At 41.6% G+C, this 22,901-nt stretch overlaps 1 protein-coding gene across 1 annotated transcript; it reads left to right on the top strand.

Moving 5' to 3' along the window:
• Positions 1-729: 729 nt before the first annotated feature.
• rmp24 (ribonuclease MRP subunit p24) lies at positions 730-22,424 on the top strand. The gene is made up of 5 exons (XM_084379242.1): positions 730-1,059; positions 6,246-6,268; positions 7,076-7,296; positions 20,729-20,913; positions 21,245-22,424. The coding sequence occupies exons 1-5, from the start codon at positions 965-967 to the stop codon at positions 21,408-21,410; spliced, it is 690 nt and encodes a 229-aa protein (XP_084235368.1). The 5' UTR covers positions 730-964; the 3' UTR covers positions 21,411-22,424.
• Positions 22,425-22,901: the final 477 nt, after the last annotated feature.

The following is a 22,901-nucleotide window of genomic DNA, read 5'->3' as shown; positions in this document are numbered from 1 at the left end:
ACATTGTAGCTCTCTTTCTCCCAGCAGAATTGCCTTGTTATACCCGATACAATAATGCCACTGCTGGACGCTGCAGGAGTTTTGTAGACTCGATACCTCGAGTCCTTGTCGGATGGCAAGGACTAATGCATGTGTTCCTGTACTCAAGGAACCTGGGTTGTTAGTGCTCTGATATGCGCAGGATACAGCAATAATGATGTCAACATACCCCACTGTCGTCTAACATCGGTAATACTTACTGTCCAATAAGATCTGAGGAGGGATGACATCAAAGGAGATCTGTTCAATAGAGCTGGGCTGCGCTGACTGAATACCTTGACATTTTTGGATATTTCAGAAAATGCACCCATGAGTTATCAGTCTATGAGTGTGCGACTATTTAACTTTGGCTGTAGGTATAATTAAAGTCTGATAAATTATCACAAGTAGCCTATAGACTCCAGACTGCTGCTGAAAATAACCTTATTCCACATACCCAAGCCAACAAGCCTTTTAAAAGTTTGTTTTAAATCATTTTTAATATGAATGATTGAACCTGCCCACTTCTTTTTTAGCTAATATTTTGTATCTATTTGTTTTTTAAGCCTTTTCTTTAAGTGCAACGACTAACTAGGAGAGAATGATCTGTTAAAATACCAGTAAGCTGCTGAAACGTACAGCCGCTCCGCAGTGCTTCTGCTTCACTCGACTTCCCACAATGCACCGCAGGCGACGTCATAACCTCGCGACCCAACGCGGATTTCTGTCGTGTAACAACTGCCAGCAACCAAGCGTCTTTCTAGATTAAAATTAACACACTTTTAACCCTTTTTGGCCTACACAGCTCCAGCAGTGTGTGTGCGAACCTCCTTTGAACACTAATTTCACCTCATTAGTCAATTAAAGTCTTTACGGAAGAAGTTTAACCGCGGAATTGCAGAGGAGCTCCAGTTTTTCACGTGTCGCACGGGCGCCCTGTCAGAAAATGCAGACCTATGGTGAAGAAAGATCAACCAAGTTCATGTTAAACGCTTCTCTGCTGTACAAAGAAACATGTCCGGAGCTGTCAAGGTTCCTCCTGTAAGAAACTTTGTTTTTAATCCTACTTGTACTGTCGCGTGTCTACTTTCAGTCCTTTTATTGTTGTAATAGCAGCATGTCGGCGCTAGGTGGTGGAGCTCGACCAGTGTTAGCAATTGACTTCCTGTGATGATAAAGAGTGAAGGTATTGACTTTTCAATGACATCTTTACATTGTAACATTAGTTTGTCCAGGAATGGTTTCTAGATGCTTCCAGTAGTCCAAATGAGGAAAAACATAGCAGTGTTATTTAATATTGTGGATGTTAGTACTGAATCTTAAGTAATGGCAAACATATGAGTTCAGCTCTTATGAAACAAAATGTTGACCTAGCAGATATAGAAGTAAGTGCTTCTCCAATGACTAGCAGCAAATGAGACATCCACCAAAACACAAAACAAATGTTTGAGGCCTAGTCAGTAGTTTACAGAAATAACATTTCTGGAGCTTATCAGCAAAACAGAGTTGCACTGTTTTCCTAAACAACTAAAATAGATGGTGACTTGTTTTTAACCAGAAAACAGAAAAAAACAAAAAAACATGAAACGGCTCCATACAGCTCGTCCAGTGTAATCCAAGTCCACCCAGAGATCCCAAATTGATTAGAAAAGATGTTATTTTCACCCTTTTTAAAGCTAAAATCTTCACTTTAGCTTTAAACCAAAGCATGCACACCTCGTCTGAAAGATGATCGAAAATTTAAAAATCGTCTTTGATTGTTTTTTATAGTGTTGCTCCGCTTACAACATATCTGTGCATTTTAAATCTGAAGTATGTATCACGCTCATATTTTCACTCCTTTTGTAAATGTGTCCATATGAGGATGTGTCGCAGCCGTGACAGATCATCAGTGACCTATCTACGTTCACAGCTTGGTTTATCATTGTGTTTGTGCTTTCAAAAAACAAGTCTTCTACGAATTGGAGTCGTTAGTGATGCCACAATCATGATTGTTGTTGGTTGTTTGAGTATTGAATTGTGCTTCTTATTATTAAAGCTGGCCAGCTGTGTCCAGTGGTTGCTCAAGTGCAGGTGTAAAGGTCAAGTTTGTGCAGCATGTGTGCGCTAGTGTATCCAATGAATTTAGTTTAACTTGACTGTCATTCAGTCTTACACAGCTTCAGTGCAGTTGAGTTCATTGGTGAGGTCACAGCGCCTTCCTAAAAAGCAGAAGAGGGAGAGCTACATGAAGAAAATAATCCCTCTAATCATGGCGTAGGAGAGCCAGACAGTCTGTAAGCCTCATCTCTTCTCTTGTATCTTTTGCATAGTTATCAGGGACCCATACAGAGTTTCAAACGTACCAGCTGTCTTTATCTAATTAGTCTCCTGTTGTCAAGTCTTTTCATTGCTACTAGAATAAAGTACAATAGTAATTAATGCCAGTTTCTTATTTGCTTCATCATTTACAGTTCACTGCTTTGGTTTTCTTGCTTTTGCCAAAATAGGAATTTATTCCATTTTCCTCTGGTGGCGTATCCTACACAGTGGTGATTGCCTTATTGTGTGGAAAGTGAAAGCCAGAAGTAATTTCAGGAGAAATCCTCTTAAGCCTTAGTCAGTGTGAGTGAGGAAGAATGAGATTGTGTGTGTGCAAGCAGGCCCTGCACACTTGCAGGTGTACTGTTCCGTGCGCTCAGAGTTTCTTTATCATAGTTTTCTCTGTATTTGCACATTTAAAGTGTGTAAAAGTATAGACTCTTGTGGCTTGTGTTTGTGTTGGGTTCCAGCCATGTCCCTGTATCCTCCGGCTTTTGTTCACTCCCACCTGAGCCAGGAAACTTGTGGGCAGAACCATGCACGGAAACAAAAACAGAGGTTCTAATAGCAAAACCCCAAATCAGGGTTGTTTTACGGCTGTGTGCGTGAGTCCTCTGCTGCCTTAATGCATTGATCTGTTCCCCAGATTCCCTGGCTATGACGAGCTGTGGTTGCGGAGAACATTTTGACCATGTTTAACTTTGACCAGCTGTCTAGCAGGCAAGACATGAATCTGAGTATTTGAACCACTGGCTATAAGACCTGGCTGGTTTCATGCCAAAGTGCTTGGCAGAGGAGACTATAATTAATGGCTGCAGTCAAAATTTACACCAAATGTGATGAGCTAATTGACTACTGAATTTGATCTTCAGCGAGAGTGATAATAAAGAGGGCATACTTTGGGGGAAATTACTGTTGAGGATAAATGTTTCAGATTGAGGCCTTTGGCCACACACTTGATGAGTTAACTGAGGAGAAATGAAAATCTTTTTACCAGCATCCACTCAAATAACTGGCACTCGTGGTCAGTGTTTGTCAGTGATGGTTTTAGTCCTAATGAACCGCAACTGTCTGTCTGTTTTCTTCTGTGGGTTTCTGCTGTCTTCACTGCTCCGGTTATGGTTTTGGTCATGCGTCACTGGTGTGTTTGTTTCGTGGGTGCGTGTCGGTACTCATACACTACTACACATATTTGTTGGAGATCGTGTTACTGCCTTCTGCCGCTGTCTTCACCTTCTGTCAGGCTGATGATGACTGAATGTATTTGTGTGAATGCTTGCATCACGGTTACAGTTGGTTTTGAATATGATTGTTGCTCTTTCAGAAAAGTGTATCAATATTGACTTTTGGTTAAAGCCATCATAAAATTATATTAGTCTATTTTTATATGTGTATGTTTGTGTAACTGGGGTTTTCAAGGAGTGTTTTTAGCTAACAGCCTGTTCCATGTGTTTGTCATTTGTCCTTGTATGTTAACTGACGTCAGTTTATTGTGGCTCACGTTGCCAGACAAGTGAAGCTGTTTTCCAATAAGTTCATCATCATAGTCGAGTGTCTGGTAACTGGAGCCTGACTGAGTGTGCTGATAACTAAAATATGCAGGATGTCTGCTGGACAAACAATGTCATAATGGCTCTGTTTTTAATCAGCGTCAAGTGCTATTGTTCTGCATTATATTCTGTATTATTTTTTCTTCACAGAGACTGGAATATTGTCTATGCTGATAATAATATGTCAGTGATTATCCAATATCAGCTGGTGGTACTGGAGCTCTGATTTAAGTGGAGGCGTTTGTTGGACAAGCACTGATTAAAACACAGGCTGTAACTAGGGGTGGGCGATCTGACAATTTTAGACTGTGATCAATCCAAAATCTATTTTTCAAACCAATTGTATTGATTATGGTATTTAATGTCCTCTTACTTCTGTTTCCGAACACCTCATAACATCATTGACGAGCAGATCCGCTCTACATGACCAAACCAGTTGACTGACGAGGTCAGCTAGATGGCTATGTTGAGTGAACCATGTCACGCAACTTCACTGTGATCTGACAGTCATTACTATTGATTTTTGCCAAAATCGCTATAACCTTTTAAGACCTCTCCGCCCTCACCCTCTTAATAAACTCATACCTCCTCATATTTTATCTCTTGTCTTGCGGCTCCTTTCAGCAGGGACCAGCAGATGTCTCAACCAATACGAGCGAGCTCTAGCCTCTTTACATGTCCAGCTGATGAATGGGAGTCAGTTTGTGCTGTTATACATTGTCAAGACACTGACCGCAACGCTACCTGAGCCCGACCAGTTGTCTGAGCATCATGAAGTTTTTTCAGAATACGGCAGCAGTCACACTGTGTTCCCTGATGGTAGCAATAAAATGTTCAACGTGCTTTTCATTTCGTGTGCTCTGCCTCAGCCAGTGTTTCTGTCTCTAATTATATTACAGCCAACACATTATGTCCCCCGCTATCCTCCACCTTTTTGCATTCCCCAGTTGGTCAGTAGTTCATATGTATGGCCCATATCTCCAGTGTTCATCACCATGACTAAATGTGTGCTTAAAAGGAGATGCATGACAAGTATCTTAATAAGATTAGTGCTGTGGAAGAGATCTTTGCGGTGTAGAGTTTCTGTGAGTCAGGGGAGCAGCGGGAAGCACAAACCAAGAATCCGGCTTCTCTGCATTTGAGTCACAGTTGTCTGTTCATAGCCTTGTCAGAGAAAAGTCTTTTTTAGTACAGCATATCAAGGAGGAATGTATAGTGTTACGTCCTCAGGACGTATTTGTCGGGGGTCAAGTGCACCAAATGATAATTGATTATCAGTAGTGAAGCAACCATCTCAGGAAATGTATTCACAATCTTAAAGGGGACTTTTATGTCAGCCAGAATGAATAAAAATACTTTCTTAACAACTAGAAAATGTTTCAGGAGGTGTTCAAGGCCCATGAGTCATTATCAGTCCTCTGCAGAGTCGCATTCCACCACATCGTCCTTGAACAGCTTCTCTTCATTTCCAGTATTTTCTGACAGGGCTTCTATATAATCTGACAGGCTAATCCAGTCGCTGATTATTTAATTGGAGTGGGATTGAGGGACAATGACACAGACTGCGGGGATGAGTGATGGCAGATAGGTTGCAAATCTTTCTCCACCCTGTCATCCATCCAGCCGCATCCAACATTATCCAACAATATAATGCATCGGCTCACGTAAGGGATGGCTGAGAACGCAAGTGGAGAACATCAACAAACCAATGCTGCCAGACGCCACAGCAGCAACAGCCGCAGCAGCCAGCGGGTCAGCTCCGGATTAAAGTCGACCCCACACACCCCACCTCCCCCTCTCCACAGACAGGCAGCCCTCCGTTCCTGCCACACGTGCAGCCGGACAGGAAATTTCCCTTCATCGATTTAAGCCCAGGGCTAATTTTAGAGGGACTTAGCAGTGGCTTAGTTAAAATGTTTGCACAAATAGCTCATTGCAAGTGTTCCAACATTGGAGGCATCCTAGGCAGCTCTATGGGGGGACGCCATTAAAATGGTTTGGACGGTGCCCTATATTGTTTGGGAGAGACCTGTTGGCTTTTCCAGTTGCATGATTTCCATCACGCAATTTTTTTTTTTCCAAATTGGTGTCCAATCTTGTAATGGGTTTATATACACAAATATATTTTAGGAGATCTGCCAGCTCCTCACTGAATGGATTAAATCCAAGACTATGTGGAACAATATTAGTCTAAGTACTCTTACCTTACTTTACCTCTTGTTTATTACATTGTTCCAGAGTGAAATGAGGTGTTCTAATACATACAAATGAATATGCATGTTGAATTGATGATGAATGCTTTTCTACCACAAATAGTTCTTAAATAAACTTAAATGTTCAAAATGTCTAATCTCGTCTCCTCTTTTTCTTCCCTAGGCAGTGGCCTGTAAAGTCCAAAGGTAAGTCCTTATAAGAATCTTATATGTTATTTCCAATTTTTGTTCTATTTTCATTTCATTTCATGTGCCCATCAGTTATGCCCTAATGTGAATAATAGCCACAAAGAGCTGAATTCAGTCATAAGTAGGACCTTGTCACTGGCTTGTCAAGGTTGATAAACCTTCCTAAACCCTCATCCAAACACACTGAGTCAGCCAGCTGTCTGAAGCAGACTGCCTGGTGGGATCAAACACACACAATAACACACACTTCGGTCCGTGTCAGCCAAAACCACATCAATAGGTAGTGGTGCGATTCAGTAAGGCTGTTAAGGCTTTTCTCCTCCAAATAACACAAGGGCTGCTCCCTGAGAGAGAACCATGTTCAGGGTGTGATTTTGAGAATTTAATTGCTTGTCCCAAAAAACTGTTAATTTGACAGGGTCTTGTGAAGTGTAGCTACTGAGAGAATAAACAGAATAATGAAATGTTGCTCGGCAAAGACAAATATATTGTAATGTGGTTTACTGTGTGAATATGTGATGGGGATGGGATGTTTTGATGTTTTGATAATGAGCACAGCATCAGCTGAGAATACGTATGCAGCTGTTAAAAAAAGTGATTTCAAAATTGATCTTTGACTTAACTTTCTTATAGAGATATCTCTTTGCCTCGTTGTTTGCTTGAAATCGTAGAAAACTGTCAACATTCTCATCCTCATGTACACTTCTACCACTTTAGTTACCTGGGTATTATTGAGTTGAAAAGAAATATGCATGACTCCAAACCAGAACATTAGCTGACAGGTTTTGTCTTTCCTCTTTTCAGCATGCTTGAAGCGTAGGTCCTCCAGTCCGTTCCAGAGCACCTTCGTGTGTCCGAACTGTTATCAGTGGCTGCAGCCTGACAATCACCGGATGCGACTGCGGCCCAAGCCACGACCATCGGCACAGGTGCAGAGCATCCTGCGCAGGAGGGCCAGGGGCAAACGACTCAGCCTGGTGCAGAAAAATTTGCTGCACCGCTTCCAAAAGTCCTCCTCAGTACTGGTGAGAAAAAAAAACGCTACAATCCCACAGACCTGGTTGTGTGGTGTACTGCACTGCAGAATATTGTCCTTGCAGAAAAAACTTGCCTGAATTGTATTGCTAGTTGTAGTGTAAAAGAACTAAGGAAGAAGAACTAACGAAGAGGTATGGGCAGCAGGGTAGTTGGTGTAGGTTTTTACAGCCTGAATTTAGTTGGATGTTTGGGGCGGATGCTGATATTAGTATTTAGGAATAAAAGCGTCTTGGAAACTGTGTAATGTCTTTCTAATTAACCAATCAAACATTGTGTTAAACACGTGCAGTTAGCTGGTGTTGACCTCTTATCCATGAGGGCGGCGAGACTTCAAAGAAATTCTCAGTGATGTTCAGAATTATATCACATTATCATTTATTATAATTAAACAAGCCTTACATTACCTCTTAATGTATTGTTTCCAGTCGTTAGATGAATGTGTTCATTCCACAGAAAGTGCCTAGGTTTCATTATGGTGCTCCACACATCATTGCAGTCTTTACAGTGGTCCCATTAAGCTGAACTGTAAGAGAACTAATGTTGCCTGACAGTGCTTTGTCAACACTCGCCCTGTTTCCTCCCACAACCCCCAAAATTGTTCTAGTGGTCCTTTTTGTCTGTCCTCTTAATGGATGGCACCCGGCCGGGACAAAATGGAAAGCTTATTTTGGCCAGCACCCACCCACTCTACTGATAAGCCCATTTAGACGGGGAAACTGGTGGTGGCGCTGAGCCATTCTAGTGATATGACATCAGCCTAATGAAGCTCCAGTGGAAATGCTGCTGCCTCATTAAAATCGTGTTGGGTGCATTTAGTATGCAGGTATTCACTGTGCACGGCTCTCTGAACCCACTCTGAACCCTCTCTCCACTATACATCTGTTGACTTTGAGGGCAAAGAGGTAGACAGAGATTGAGAGAGGGAGAAAGAGGAGGAACACCAAAGGTTGTGAGAGAAGTGGAGGAGAATAACAGAAGAGAGTGAAACAGAAAGGGTGAATAAAGAAGCAGGAGGGTGGAAGGCAGATAAGAAAGGTGAACGGGAGAAGTCAAATGACAAACTGCAGGAGGAAAAGTTTTCATCTTGTAATATAAATTTTGTATGCAGAGGTGGCTGTGTGCCCCTTACTGTTCTACTTCTGTGGACTGGTGAAGGTCAGATCCAGGGTCTGATAGGGACATCATCGGCAGAAAGCAACTTGAGAGAATATTAACATAGACTCAAAGGTCTATCGTACCTAAATTGTTCTAAAATATGAGAATGTAGATAAAGTCATAAGAATAAGAGCAACATTCCACTGCAACAGAAACTCCATCACAGCTCCACCAACATAGATTTAATTAAACAGGATTTAATTGTTATTTAAAGTCTGCTGACAACTAAATGTTATCATCCCAAAATCTTTTGGATATCATATCATAAAGCTCATATTAGCTGTGTGGTTTCATGTCACATAGACTTTATAGAAGAAAACCCACTCAAAAGGCATCCAATTATTAGTCATCATAACCCAAGTGAAGATTTATACATCATTAAATTAAAATGGGTTGCTCCACATGAAGTGATTAATATGTAGAGATTAGTTGTTTGTAAACGTTTACAGTTACTAACTGCCAGGTTAGTGTCAGCTTGCTAATATATGACTCATTTGGGTTATAGAGTAAAAGAGGTAAGGTAAGAGGTCCACACTTCTGAATTGAAACAAACTAAAAGTGTTTCATGATGAACTTTATGCCATTGAAATTAGAGTTAAAGGTTAAATAATATTAGTTAGGTCAGTGTTAATATGATATATCCCTCTCGCTCTTAAAGGTCCCATATCATGCTTTGAGACAACAAAATCTCACATCCTACAATATCTGACCTTTAACTCGTACGTACTACCCACTCTTCAAACAAATAAACGTATCTATGTTTTCATATGAATAAAGCAAGGTCATATCTTCATTTATAAAGGACTGGCAATTAAGTTTAATATATCTTTCAGATCCCTAAAACTATTATGTTTGCCACTTTGTTACAGCACATGATACTACACATGACCTGTTTGTAGTTAACAGCTTTTGATTGAATGGGACTTCAGATGTGTCCTAGTTAGCAATTTATGCATTACTCAAGTCTTTTCTAGCTAAGTTTTTAACTAGCTAGTAGCTTGTTAATACCTTGAGACGGTATTTTTACACACAAGCGACAGATTTATGAACCAAGTCCTGATCTCCGATCTGTAAACTTATACTGGTTTGACACTGCTGTGCAAGTTGTAGCTGATGCATCACTCTTAGTCAAACGTAACTTTGTTGTGTGTGCTACCCTGAAGAAGACTAAGCCATGACCGTGCACCTCTCCTCTGACTCATTTGTCAACAGTGTTTTGGTCAACATGGCGAATGTTGATGCCTGTTCATCACGAGACTTCCTAGTAAACCAATACACCCCAAGTATGTCCTCAGAGGTATTTTTACCCCGTTTTCACAGTCACTCTCCTGTCATATCCTGGAGGTTTAAGGGGCAGCAAGTCAAGCCACGTATGCGAGGCGACAAACACCTGTGCTGGGCAGAAGGGTGATAGCGAGGCGATACCCTTAAAATGCAGAGTGGTGGAGCGGTGAGATAAGAGGCGGAATTTAGACAGCTTTGCTTTATTTTGCCTTCTGGCTTCATGCTGATGAACAGAGCACAACAACCCTGACAGGGAGAGGGCCGCCGCACAAGAGCCTGAATAAAGAGATAAGGATCCACTCAGCTTCTCTTTAAAGATAGAAGTGCGGGGTCATAGTTAGGATAATGGGAGAATCAGATGTAATAGAAGAAGTGTTTTTAAACCCGTGCCAGTTGGCCTTTTCAGAATATGCTGCTGTTGATTTTATTCAGCCTTGCCTGAGTTAGATAAGGTGTCACAGTGACCATGTGCCCTTAATCCTTTTTTTGTATCATCATTTTATTGTTTTATTTCTGTGTGCCAAAGATGAGTGTCATGGCTGTGTAAACAATATTCTGCTCTTCTTTCTGTCATCCATGTGACACACACAGGAAGAAGTGGAGGATTTTTCAGAGAAACAATCAGGACAGGCTGTCATATAAATTCATTGTCACGTGCATGGCTGTTGTGCACAGACGTTTGTTTAAAGCAAGGTGTGAGTATTTGTAGATGCAGATATCTGTGTTTGTGTTCCCAGTGCTCTTCCAAGTGTCAAAACAATTCCGGGATCTTGCTCTGAATGAGAGTTGTTGTTCGAGTCACATATTCAGATTAGTGTAAGTAGCTTCTCCGGGGCACGTTGCATTCATAAAGTCTTTCAACCTCTTGTGAGTGAAAACAGTGATGGAGGCAGACTGTTGCGATGCCACACGTTGTCTTTGTCTTGGCAAGAAAGCTGGGGCACTTTGCAAAGATTACAACCGATGACCAACTAGCGCCTACATCCCGCGCCTGTGTGAGAGGAAGTACCTCTCCATACCACCAGGTGGTGGTAGTCGGTATGCATCCTTAGAAAAAGGAAACTGGAAGACTCTCAAACTGTTGTTATGATAAAGCAGAATAGGCATCATTTTCCACCCACTCTCGCTAATACAGCAACTTCAAAATGTCTGTTAAAAAGTTGCAAAAAGATAAGGGCGAAACATAAAGAGAAATCATGGATACTTAGGCAACAGGCTTTTTCCGTTTCTGTACTTGTGCATTGATTCGCTTAGCTGAACAGCCAGTCACAGTTACTTTGTTCAGTGACGGGCTTGGCTACCTATTGGACACGCTCAGTCAGCCAAAAAGCCACCCACAATGGCCAACAAGAGCCAGCTAGATCCTATAGTAGCTTGACGCTTGACTGATGCCAACGAGGCTCACTGACAACCCCGGCATTGGCCGACAGCTGAGCATTGGCCATAAAGAACCACCATCACTGATGAAAATCTATCTGAAATGACTCGGGCAGAAATGTTCATGAGGTAATGTATTAAGAGTTTCATTTATGTCATGATTAGTCATGCAATGTCAGTGCCAGTCATGTCTTTTATTGTCTTTGACCTCACCGATATTTGTATGTGTTTTTGGACCTCATTTCCCAGAGATCCAAAGAATGTCTTGAGTGTGACGCAAGTCAGTTGGCAGTTTCATCATCTGTAGTCTTCTTTTGCTAGCTCTGCCTACCCTCTCTTGCAGACAAATCACTACAGGGTTATGGAAAACTGCATCACTAACTGTGCGCCACTTGTGATTTTGCCCAAAGTCACTTATAACGCCACAGACACACATTTTGTGATACTGCACATGCATGGGCTCTCATCAGTGAACCATAGACTCAGTCACCATTGTGTTACCTCATTCAGCCATAGACTTAACAAAGATATATTTAAATTAATCTTTTAAGATTATTCCTTCAGGGAATACATCCCTGTCTTAACAAAGGTATAAGCATAAAAACATCAGATAGACGGAAACATGTGGCCAGCCGATGTATCTTCACATTCATACACGAGTGGAGTTCAGTATTTATACTTCAGGGTGTAAATCCCCCTCCATTTCACACCATATTGCTCTCCCTTTGGGATGTATGTATGTGCCGCCCTCGGGGTGGATTCCAGCTTATGATATGCTTTCCTCAGCTCTGGGAAGTTGTGTCTTAGAAGTATTATAAATCAGGTTTGTTTATGCATGCTGGGCAGGTTATCTAGCAATGGTTATGGAAATCAGTTGGATTGTTGCCCCACAAGCGAGACGGAGACCCTAAATGGAGCGAAGGATAGAGCATTCTCCTCCGCCTTCTTTCTTCTGATCTCCCTCCTTGAACCCAGATTTATACATCCCAGCAGAGTTGTTTGTTGGAAGAAAAAAAGGGTTCAGTTCAAGCTCCTCCCAGACATACATTCATGCTGTTTCGGGGGTTGAATTTATGCCTAGTGCCTAAAGTAAGTGATTAGTGATTCTACCTGGTAGTTCCCCAGAAGAATTACTCTTCCAAGACAAGTAGATAGGCATGTTTGAATGTGCAGTCACAATGCAATTCTTTGAAAACAACACTTGCTTTCAGAACGAGAGATTAACCAGGCATGAAAAAACATATTGACAGAACATGAGTGGCTGAAGAAGCCTTCCCTTTCCCAGAAGGGCCATTTGGTGCTGACGTGAGTCCAACCTCTCTTTGTAATTTATGTCATGCTTCTTCTTGACCTCAGTGACCACCTCTCATCCTCTCATCCCCTATTTGTTTGTTTTTTCTCTTCTTTTTCACTTATGTTTTACCTCAACTCATCAACCTGACTTCCTCCTCCTCACATTATCTCCATCTTTCTTCTTTCCCCCTTCCTTTCTTGGTTATCTCTTCCCCACATCCCTCTGTCATATTTATCTTTGCTGAAGTCATGTCGCCGGAGAGTTTGCCTCTCCAGGAGATGACAGGAAACAGGAGACAGCGATGTCTGGCTGGTGCTTTGCCTGTTAGCTCTCAGCGAACAGGAAAAGCTCCACTGAGGGTTTTGACACCTCAAGGGTGTGGAACGAGTGACGGCATAACATGAGGGGGATGTGTTAGGGAAGACGAAGGCCAGGAGGGAATCTAAAACAGTAGCAGTGGCACTGAGCTTTTTAGATGCAAACAGAGGCTTGCTGGGAAGTGGAACCACTCCGTCATCTCTCACGTGTGGAGGGATTTACCAAAGTGTGTACTGAAGTATTTTAAGCATGTTAACACAACCATACAGTTAGTCATGGCAAGTTACTGACAGCTAGTTTAGTGATTGACAGCCTAAGGGGGCCTCGTCACACTGGAAAACTGAAATATACACAGTGTAACACACACATAATCAGAATGCACACGTTTTAGTTTCCTCTGGTTACACACACACACACACGCACAATAAACCCTTGGCTAGGAATAGATGCAGTTTCTGCTTTCCACTGTCATCGTGGTTGTAGCCCAGCTCACAAGCAGGGTTAACGCCACACAGAGAACTTGACGCTGCACCCTATCAGCATGTCATCTGTCAGTTAGCCTCTGTGCCTCTTTTCATTTAGTTTCATCGCCACTATTAAAAGTCTACTCTGGAGCTTGGCAATTCGTACTGTGAGCTGGCACGGGTGTCAAGGGTTGGAAACCGCCACTGTTCAGTTTTTGGATCCTCACTCACCGCTATATTGCTCTTTTAATCCACTCTGTCAGCATGTGTGCACCTTAATTATTATCTCTTGAAATCGTCACAGAGGAGCTCCAAATCCTAAATCGGTCTCTAAGCTGTGTGGTTTATTTTGACCCCAAAACTCAACTTGCGCTCAGACAAGCGCCACCCTGAAGCACAGCTGCTCCAGATGCAAAAAACTGAGAGTAGATTCCTCGGGACAAAGACATTTTGTAAACTGAAGTGCAGGCGTTTAACGTGTGTTGTACCTGATAACAATGTCAAAGACTAGAATGTGATGTTTTTTATGCCTCCCTGGCAGTGATAGCTGTGGCCGGAGACATCATGTTTTCAGGTTGTCTGTCCCATTCTTGTGAGCGCACCTTGAGGGAATTTCTTCAAAAGTAGCAGAAATGTCCACCTCGACTCAAGGATGAACTTAGCAGATTTTAGTGGTCAGAGGTCAGAGGTCAAGGTCGCTGGGACCTCACAAAACATATTTTTTTACCATTACTCGTTCATTTATATGATCCTTTTGCCACAGTGAGATATCGCTGATTGAATGGATTACTAGATGTTCATTCAACAATCGGCATCTCAAAAAGAAACACATAACACATCGTGAATAACCTATTCTTTTATATAAACTGGATAAATCCTACTTGTTGAGGATGAGGCGATTAATCATTTAAAAATGTTGATGCCTTCCTCAAGCCTTTGCTCTGCTTTGTTTTGAGACAGACCTGCTAGCAAGATTCAGGATGAAATGCGACCTTTATCATCGCCAACAGAGGCACAAAGAAAGGGAGAAACAGATATGACATGTTCTTTTTAATGGCAGTGTGTAGAATCTCTGCATTCAGATCGGGTGTCTGTGTGTATTTACCGGGCAGCCTGCCTCCAGACACTGTGACTAAGTGGCTGCCTGCACCATCACAGCTTGCCTCATATTGATCCCCCAGCTGCTCTTCTGCTTTCGGCTTTATTGTGTTGTATTGATGTGTTCTCGAATGACTTTCACACACGTTGCGTGCAGATATTTGTGTGCTTTTGAGCACACGCATACAGACATTTTGAAAAAAATCAGCACACAAACTCTTGGGAAACTTATATTTAATTTACAGACTCTTACAGGCACCTAATTATGTCACTCACTCTTTTACTTCACTCATAATCCCGCTCTGGGGTGGTATCGTACTGCATAGGTCAAATTAATCAACCAAAGCTGACCTCTGGCAGCAGAGGGAAAGACAGGAAGGGAGGTATTTATGGAGCCGGGGCTATTAATAGATGAAAGAGTCCATCCGCTGAATTGATTTATATGGGTCTGCATGTGTTTGTGTGTCTGTGCAAGTGTGTCATTTCACTATTTCTCATGCAATTTGTCCTCTGATTCTCAGCGTCAATGCTACATGTGTGAGTAATGTCAGGCATGTGTGTCACATGGTGGCAGAAATGTATGTTTCAGGAAACTATGTTTATGTGAAGGTGTGGCTCAAAAGGCCTGGGAGGTCTCAGACAGAGGAAGCAAAGATTTCTATGTTGATTAGGGTCGGAGACTTTCACAAGAGACCTTCGGGAGTGTTTAACTTCTTTTCATTTTGCCATAGTATCAGGTTACACACAGTGAGCTGGGCACAGATTCAGTTGCACGGCACTTAACTGCACATCTCACTGAAAGTTACAACATTTTTGCTCATTTAAACATCACACTAATTAGTCCTGTTCATCCATGTGAATTTAAGTAGGATGCATGTCTTAAAGGTCCAAGCTCATTAATGAAAGAGTTGCTGGTGATTTCAGCTTTGAACCCCTCACTGCACAGTCACTGTGAAAATGAGAGGATTGGTGTATTCTCTCTTCATAATGAAGACTCAAGCAAAAAAAGCCGGCTGTTAGCAAGGTGTACAAGATTGCACTTTTTCATGATTTACAGGATGAACAGAAGTTGCTGACATCAGATGCTCCATACATGAATGCCAGAGCTAAACAAGCGAGATGTGTGTGTGTGTGTGTGTGTGTGTGTGTGTGTGTGTGTGTGTGTGTGTGTGTGTGTGTGTGTGTGTGTGTGTGTGTGTGATCAAGGTTAAGTGTGTCTGTGTCTGTGGCTGTGTGTCGCTTCAAGTTTCACGTCAGACACAAACACAAGCATGCCAAGGTTGTAAGACAGAAACCAAAAGGCTTTTTGTTTGGATGAGAGTAGAATGAAAGGTCAAGGCTGTGTATACTGTGTATATTGTGTATACGTCACAGGTTAGTGATTTGTGTGTTTCCTGTTTGATGGATTTTAGTTTCATATTATTGTCCTGTGACCATACGGTGAACCTGGATTTTCCAAACAGAAATTCAACTTTCTGCAAAAAACAATCGGCCTTAATAACCCCCTCCCAGCTGTGTATAGGTGGTCGTTTATCCTCCTTGCCATATGCTTAACTGGCCACTGTGCAGGTCTGTCTGCTGGAAGGATCAACAGCCCCAGATGAGGAAATCAAATCTCTCTGTGGCACCGGTTCACGTGTTCCTCTCCAAGTGCGTACACTACATGTCAAAGGATTAGCGTAAATTAGACGGGTACACGTGACCGCCTGGATTTCATTTCAGACTATCATGACTTGCAGCAGCCTTATTGTCAGTGTTTTGTAGTGGACAGTGTCTCTATGTGGACATATTTTTGATAAGTCTCTCCAACATGCACATGCACACCTTCACCTGGTGAAGGTTTCTATTCCTTTGAGCTTGCAATATCAGTGCTTCAGTGACGGCCAGGTGATGATAGTGGGGCCACTAGTGGTAACTAGAGGACAAGAGGATAAACAGCATGAGGTCACTGTAGCTGTAAACATCCATCTGAAGCCAGATGTCTGTATGTGTTTGATCCACTCCACTATGAGCCACACACTCATGTCTTGCCATGGTGGGGTTTTTTTTCTCCTTGGCAATCATTGGATAGTCATCTGAATCCAAGCCAGGAAAATCTAGGCTTTCACCTAAATGTCCACAGCCCTGATCACTTCCAGTATGTGTTACAGCAACATTTATAGCTGAGGGACAAATAGCTTTTGTTTGAGTGTTCGCCTCCAGCTTCCTGTTTAAATTTGATTAGATGAAACTTTAATGACCTACAGGAGGAAATTGGGTTATTGTCGCAGGAAATAACAGGCGGTATGTGGTGATGGAAAAGTTCTAAATACCAATAAAGCAAATACAGAGTGTGAAATGTGACAAGACCGCTCATCATTACACTTCAAAGAATGTTGAAATGGAGAGGGGGATGTGAACAGGAATGAGTCGGACATTTTAAGTCCAGGTATTTTGTTATTTTTGCTCCAGCTGTGCAACTATTTTAATATAGTGATTCCATGTCCCACTTTCTTTCACTGACTATGCCAGCAATTGATAACAAGAGGCAGTTTTGTGTTGAGTGTTGAAAACGTTCAACTCTTTAAGGATGAGTAGTGCATTGTAGCCCTTTTAGCCTCAATATTACATTCTACATGAATTCCAAAAGATTTTGAAAGGATCCTATTGTTGTCCTATTTCCCTCAGGGTGAACACTGGTTTCCAGTCATTTCAAGCACAGCATGGAAGTCCCCTTGTAGAGATTGTAAAGAGCGAGACTCAGGAAGTAATCCATCTCATTTAATATTTTGTCTGCTCTTTTTTTGTCAAGGTTTTTTTCTTTTTTTTTAACCTTTTCAAGTTTGTGCATGCGGGAACTCAATTTGAGGTTTCAGAGTCTGTTTTCAAGCAGAAGTACAAGAAATTACTAAATTAGCTTCCCCCCTGCCATTTGTGACAAACATCTTTTTTTTAACTGTGAAGATGAGTAGTATTTATCGATCGCTAATCCTCCAAGGAAACATTGGATATTGTATGACTGGCTTGATGATGCTGCAGCAGGATAGATGTTTCCTGCTATACACTACACTATGACCCCAGATCCTCTGGTACAGTGCCACTCTACCCACTATAGACCACCACTATGCCTGCTTCTCATGAAATCATGTCACCTATATGACCAGAATCGGAGGTGTCAGTATAACATCCTCTGTCGTGTTTTTGTCATATTAAATATTAAAGCACATTCTAAATTAATCTTAGCTACTGTTGCTCTCTGTTAGCGGAGCAGAGGGAGGCCCTGAGACGAGGCTCTCGAGATTGTGCATAAAGTCACATCCTTTGGACTGTCACAGAAAATCCGAAAGTCCTTCACAAAGAAATTCAAAGTCCAGCAACATTAAACAACTTAAACAAACTGTCCACAGGCTTGTATAGGCAACTGAGAGACTGGGAAGGACTCATTTTTCAGATTACAATAAAACAGTGATTAATACACGTAGATTCCTACTAAGTGTTACGTAAAGCCCCTTCAATTCATCTTGCTGTCTGAATACACCAAGAAAAGCCTGCAAGACCACACCGTTTAAACTTTATCTGCCTCATCAGCATAGCTGCTTTGTGTTGTTATGACTTCGTTTTACACAACGATTGCAATCAGTCTGAGCGCCGGGTTATTTCAAGTTCAGGGGAGATGATGAGTTTGATTGTAAGGCTGTTAATGCCAAATGTTCTCTTCAATGTGAAGCCTCAATTGCTGAAATTGAGGCTTGCCTATTTAGGAGTTAAAAAGAAATTGGTTTTATACCACTTATATGATCATTATAACTCAGGAACATAGGAAGCACAAAACGTAATGTTCATGCCATCCATAGAGATGATTGGATGTTTAGACTGTGGAACACCTTGCTGTGTCAATTTGGAAATTATTGAGCAAACTTTCAAAGTGGTCGATACGATTGTATTGCGGAAATGTATTGGATACTGGGAGTTCTCTGATGACCTCCCTTGTCAGCTATCCCAATATTACATGAGGAAATTACTTCATATAACAAGTTTCTCACAAGTTAGAAACTACCACCAGCAAGTATTTCTTATAATGATCACAGTGGTTTGCATTGTACTGTCCCAAAGCTTTTAATTCAGTGTGTTAGTCTTAATCTTTGACTTTGGTTTTATTGATTTAAATAGGAGCATTTTATTTTCAAAAGGGAAAAATGTATGTGTCATTTTGCATACAGAACAACATGAGCAGAGCGACATTTCAGTGTTGGGACATGCTTAGATGAAGTCCAGACTATATATCACGTAGTGATTGTTGTTTGCAAACAGCGTGTCCAGATGAGTCCAGTTTGCCGTCACCACTGACAAAGCAGCAGCAGAGCAACGGCCGTCCCACACATAAGTCGACCCTTTTGACAAGGGCATTGGTCAGTCCTCCTTTTGAGCCACACCCCTCTGCAAAGACGGGTGGGTGAGTTGCTGGGGCTTGGTCTGTATAAAGCTGGACACGCAGCCTCATGAAGTAAACACTTTCACACACGGTCACGTAGAAAGAAAGAGGAACTCCGTACTCCTGGTGCTTTTTGAAACCCAACTCTCCAACAGACACCTGTCAGAATCTGAAATGGCTACCTTCGTGTCGGTGAGTTTTCCATCTCATCAGCATTCAGGACTGTCGACACCTCGCCTCAGACTTGCTGACCCCTGCAGTGGTGGTCTGTTCTGACCAGTTTTAACCTTGTGCAACTCTGGATGTCTTGTGTCATTAATGGGAGTTACCGAAGGCTTGGAGGAATGTTGAAGAAGAGTCGTCAATCGATATCCCTTATCACTTTGTGCTGCATTTCCAACAGGGAGAAAAGTATTCTCCAGGCACAAAAAGTAGAGTTTTATTCTGTGTTAGTGCTTTAAGCCTCTTAGTTTAGAAATCAGAGAAACAAGCTGCTCGCATTCGCTTATCTTGCACTTAAGGTCGGATTATCACTGGGATGATGTGATTGTCTCCAAATTGCTATCATCACTGGATCTGATGGTGGTGACTTAGTTATGAATACTGAGCAGAAGTTGAAAAAGAGCAACAGCGAAATGCTGTATATGGGGGAGAAACAGTGATTGTGGCAATTATGATTGTTGTTAGTTGTTTTTGAACAGTTTTTTATTGACTGATTACTTATGATTTAAGAAAAATCTTAATCTTATACACTGTTTGCGCTTTGGATCTGTTAGCTGCTAAAAAGATTAGATAAGATAATTAACGACTAATAAAAGCATAAATTATGTATAAATCTTATTAAAGCAACATAAAGCTTAGTAAAGGTTTAACAGTGACATTAAAGAGAAGCTTTGGAAGCTCAATAAACATGTTTTCAATGCTTCTATAAACAATTATTTTTACTATTATTCACACTTACATAGTCTTTTCTCACACATAATGATGTTAAGTAACTTATAAGGGCTTACAACGGTCTTATACCTATTAACGCTTATCACAAGGACATTACTGTTACAGGCACTGAACCTTTGGGACACAAGACAGTGGCAGGCATGAGTCTGGGATGCCAATTGTTATCTTGAATCATGAGGATCTCATAAACCGGCAGCTGGCTCTCGTAACCCTCACCAGTGTGTGAATGCTTTGCCTTATATAGGCTCCTGTGTAATCTGGGCCAGGAAGTTGCTTAGAATTTGTCACATGAGGTGCAGTAAAGTGCCAAAGTAACCGTTGTTTAAAAAGAAAAAGAGAGATGTATGAAAAGTTTGCGTACGACTCTTATAGCTCCTGTACCCTGAATAGGTGGAACTGCATGGCAACCGCCCCAGCTTGCCCTCTCATAGGCTAAGCCGGTGTTTCCCATTCTGCTTTAACTAATCCAGTTATTTTCATAGCTGCACAAACATTCAAAGGTAAGTTAATCTCTGGGATGTTTGGCAGGGCTGATGGGAAGAGTCTCAGCTGTTAAGGGAATGATTCCCTGTCATGAGTATGCTCCCTTTACCCCAATGTGAATTATTCCTCAGCTGTGAGATGAGTCTGACGTCGGTTAGTCTTTAGGCTGGCCTGCGTCACCCAGGGCACATGAGCACTTCTCGTTACAGCCCTTTTCCTGCCACGACCGTGGCTAGTCCTGCTCGCCGTGTCCCTGGAGTGATTCTTTCACTGCAATCAATGTCCAGACAAAGTCATAACAAACTCTGGTGTGTCCCAGAGAAAGACAGACAGCTGTGGCTGAACTGGGTTTGATGAAAAATAACTGAGATGACCCAAGCTTGTGCAAGTTGTAGATAGGTTGGTATTATGTAACAGTCGTTTCAAGGACCTTTTAGAAAACCTGCACAATTGTTTCGGAAATAATTCCCATGGGGGGTGACTTGTATGCCTTCAGCTCTAAACCTCGTTAGGCATGAGAGGAATATAGATGCAGGGCATGCAATATTAATGAATATCTTCCTTCTCTCTCCTTATCCCAGATGGCCACCTGCCACACTTGCAATACAACATCCAGACACAAAGGGATGAACAGGGACTTTATAGCTACCCTCGCTAAGACCCACAGCACACCAGGGAGCGCTGGAAAGCACAAGACCCCACAGTCCTCCAACAGAGGCACCCCAAAGACTCCTGGCAAAGACAAGACTCCCGCTCATACACCGAGGTAAGTTATTTTAAGGTGGCTGGTATTAATACCCCCTGAGCTAAAATGTAAGATACTGTAATTCCTTCCTTGACCATACTTGGAAGGTGTCACATTGGAAAGGATGATGTGTCAGGTGTGTGAACACTCATATGATTATGTTTCCATTTAATAAGCATTACGAGAACCTCATCTAGCTGTGGGGGTAGTACGTGTTGGTATCTGTTTAACAGATGATGTGCTTGTTGACAGCACAAGTTGAACACTTCCTGCCAACCAACAAATTCTCAAGTTACTGCATCTTAACTTCATCTCTTTCTCTTCCCGACTCTCTCTCTCTCTCTCCCTCCAGGGGGTCCACCTCTTCCACCACCTCAGGGTCAGGCTCATCGTCATCATCCAAGTCTTCCTCTAAACCTAAAAATTGGGTTGTCCAGCGTCTCAGCAAGATACTCATGCGAGAGGACACCCAGGGCAGCAAGAAGGGGGGCCTGAAAGATTTTCTCTCCTCACTTTGAGTATCTCCCGACTTGTCTTTCTGTATACTCTTAAAAAAAACAAGGGGTTAGACCCATGTTGTAACCTGTGTACACCAAAGGCTAAAGGGGAACTTGAGAAAGTAACTTTGGTTTCCGAGCCGGTGTCGGAAAGGTTACAGTTTGCCCACCAACACAGCTGTTGCTGGGCTGTTTGGAATGGCGCTCCTGGTATCCTGAATGCAACAACTGGGAGCACCAGGCTGGCTATTTCTTCTTTTAATCAGGGTTAGTGCATCTTCTGCTGAGCCAGACAGAGGAGAATGCTTCCTTTGCCTAATTTAGCACACGCCTCTTGTTATCTCCTTGCCTGGGGAGGCTATTTAAATTGGAATTATTGAGGAATTGTTCAGTATTCATCAAATGGCTGAAGGATCGCAGGTTCTGTGGTGGAGTTTGAGGCAGGACGAGCTGGTTTACATGCCAATATCTGTTTCCGTTTTGGATTTTTTTCCCCCTTTAAAGTTACAAGTATACATTTATATGCTAAATATATCTAAAACTATTTCATTTATACTACTTAATGTTAAAACTTTTGTATTTCCTTATTTTCTGTCCTCTTCAGTGGGGAGACTGTGTCTGTGTGAAATACTTTGGCTAAACATGACAGATTGACATACTGTTTGTATACATGTTGTTGCCACTGTTGCATTTTTGTACTCGCATACAAATGACTTTGGAACTGTGCAGTCACCATTTAACTTATTTATAATTATCATCTAAAATGGGACTCATGAGTTGCTGTTTACACTGATTAGGCACATCCGCCTAAAACCTTACGGACAATCAATATTGTCACGACTTTACATTTTCTTTAACGTTTTCTTTTGTAAGGTTACTGTTGAGAGCAAGAATTTGAATATATCTGCTGCATTTTGTACTGCCTGTTTTTCATTAGCTGTTCAATGTACAATATGTGTTTAGATCCTGAAATACCTCACATTTATATTCCACCTACACCGTGATTCTCTGAAATAAAACCTTCCAGTCTGTGAAGCTGTGCTGTTTATTCTTACTCTGTGAGAACATCCGAGATGAGTGCTTAGAAATGACTGCAAGGGAGTTATGAAAAACATGTAATTAAACTAGTAGTTTACCTACATTTTGCAGTAGCTGTCTGGTAGTTCAACTGTATGAATATATGTATAGTGATGTAAGTTGTTACATTACTTTTTTGTCATTTTTTTGTGAAATGTATTACTGAAACACATTTTTGACATGAAAGGAACGCTTGAATATATTAGATGAAAATGAGTCATAAGTATATTGATTATTGCTATTTATTTACACATGCTCAGAGTTATATGCTTTCAAAGCAGCTTCCTCAACACAGTATTAGAGGATTTTTAAAGAACTCTAAACACTTTTTCACCAACTTTGCAACTAAGTAATCCAAACTGTGTTAAGTTTAAGAAGAAAACCTTGGTGTTGTGCAATGACAAAGCATGATTGAAAGTTAGTTTGTTATAATGT

This window comes from Pagrus pagrus (genome assembly GCF_965226575.1).
Source record: "Pagrus pagrus genome assembly, chromosome: 17".
Taxonomy (NCBI): domain Eukaryota; kingdom Metazoa; phylum Chordata; class Actinopteri; order Spariformes; family Sparidae; genus Pagrus; species Pagrus pagrus.
This window is presented reverse-complemented; position numbering and strand designations above follow the sequence as displayed.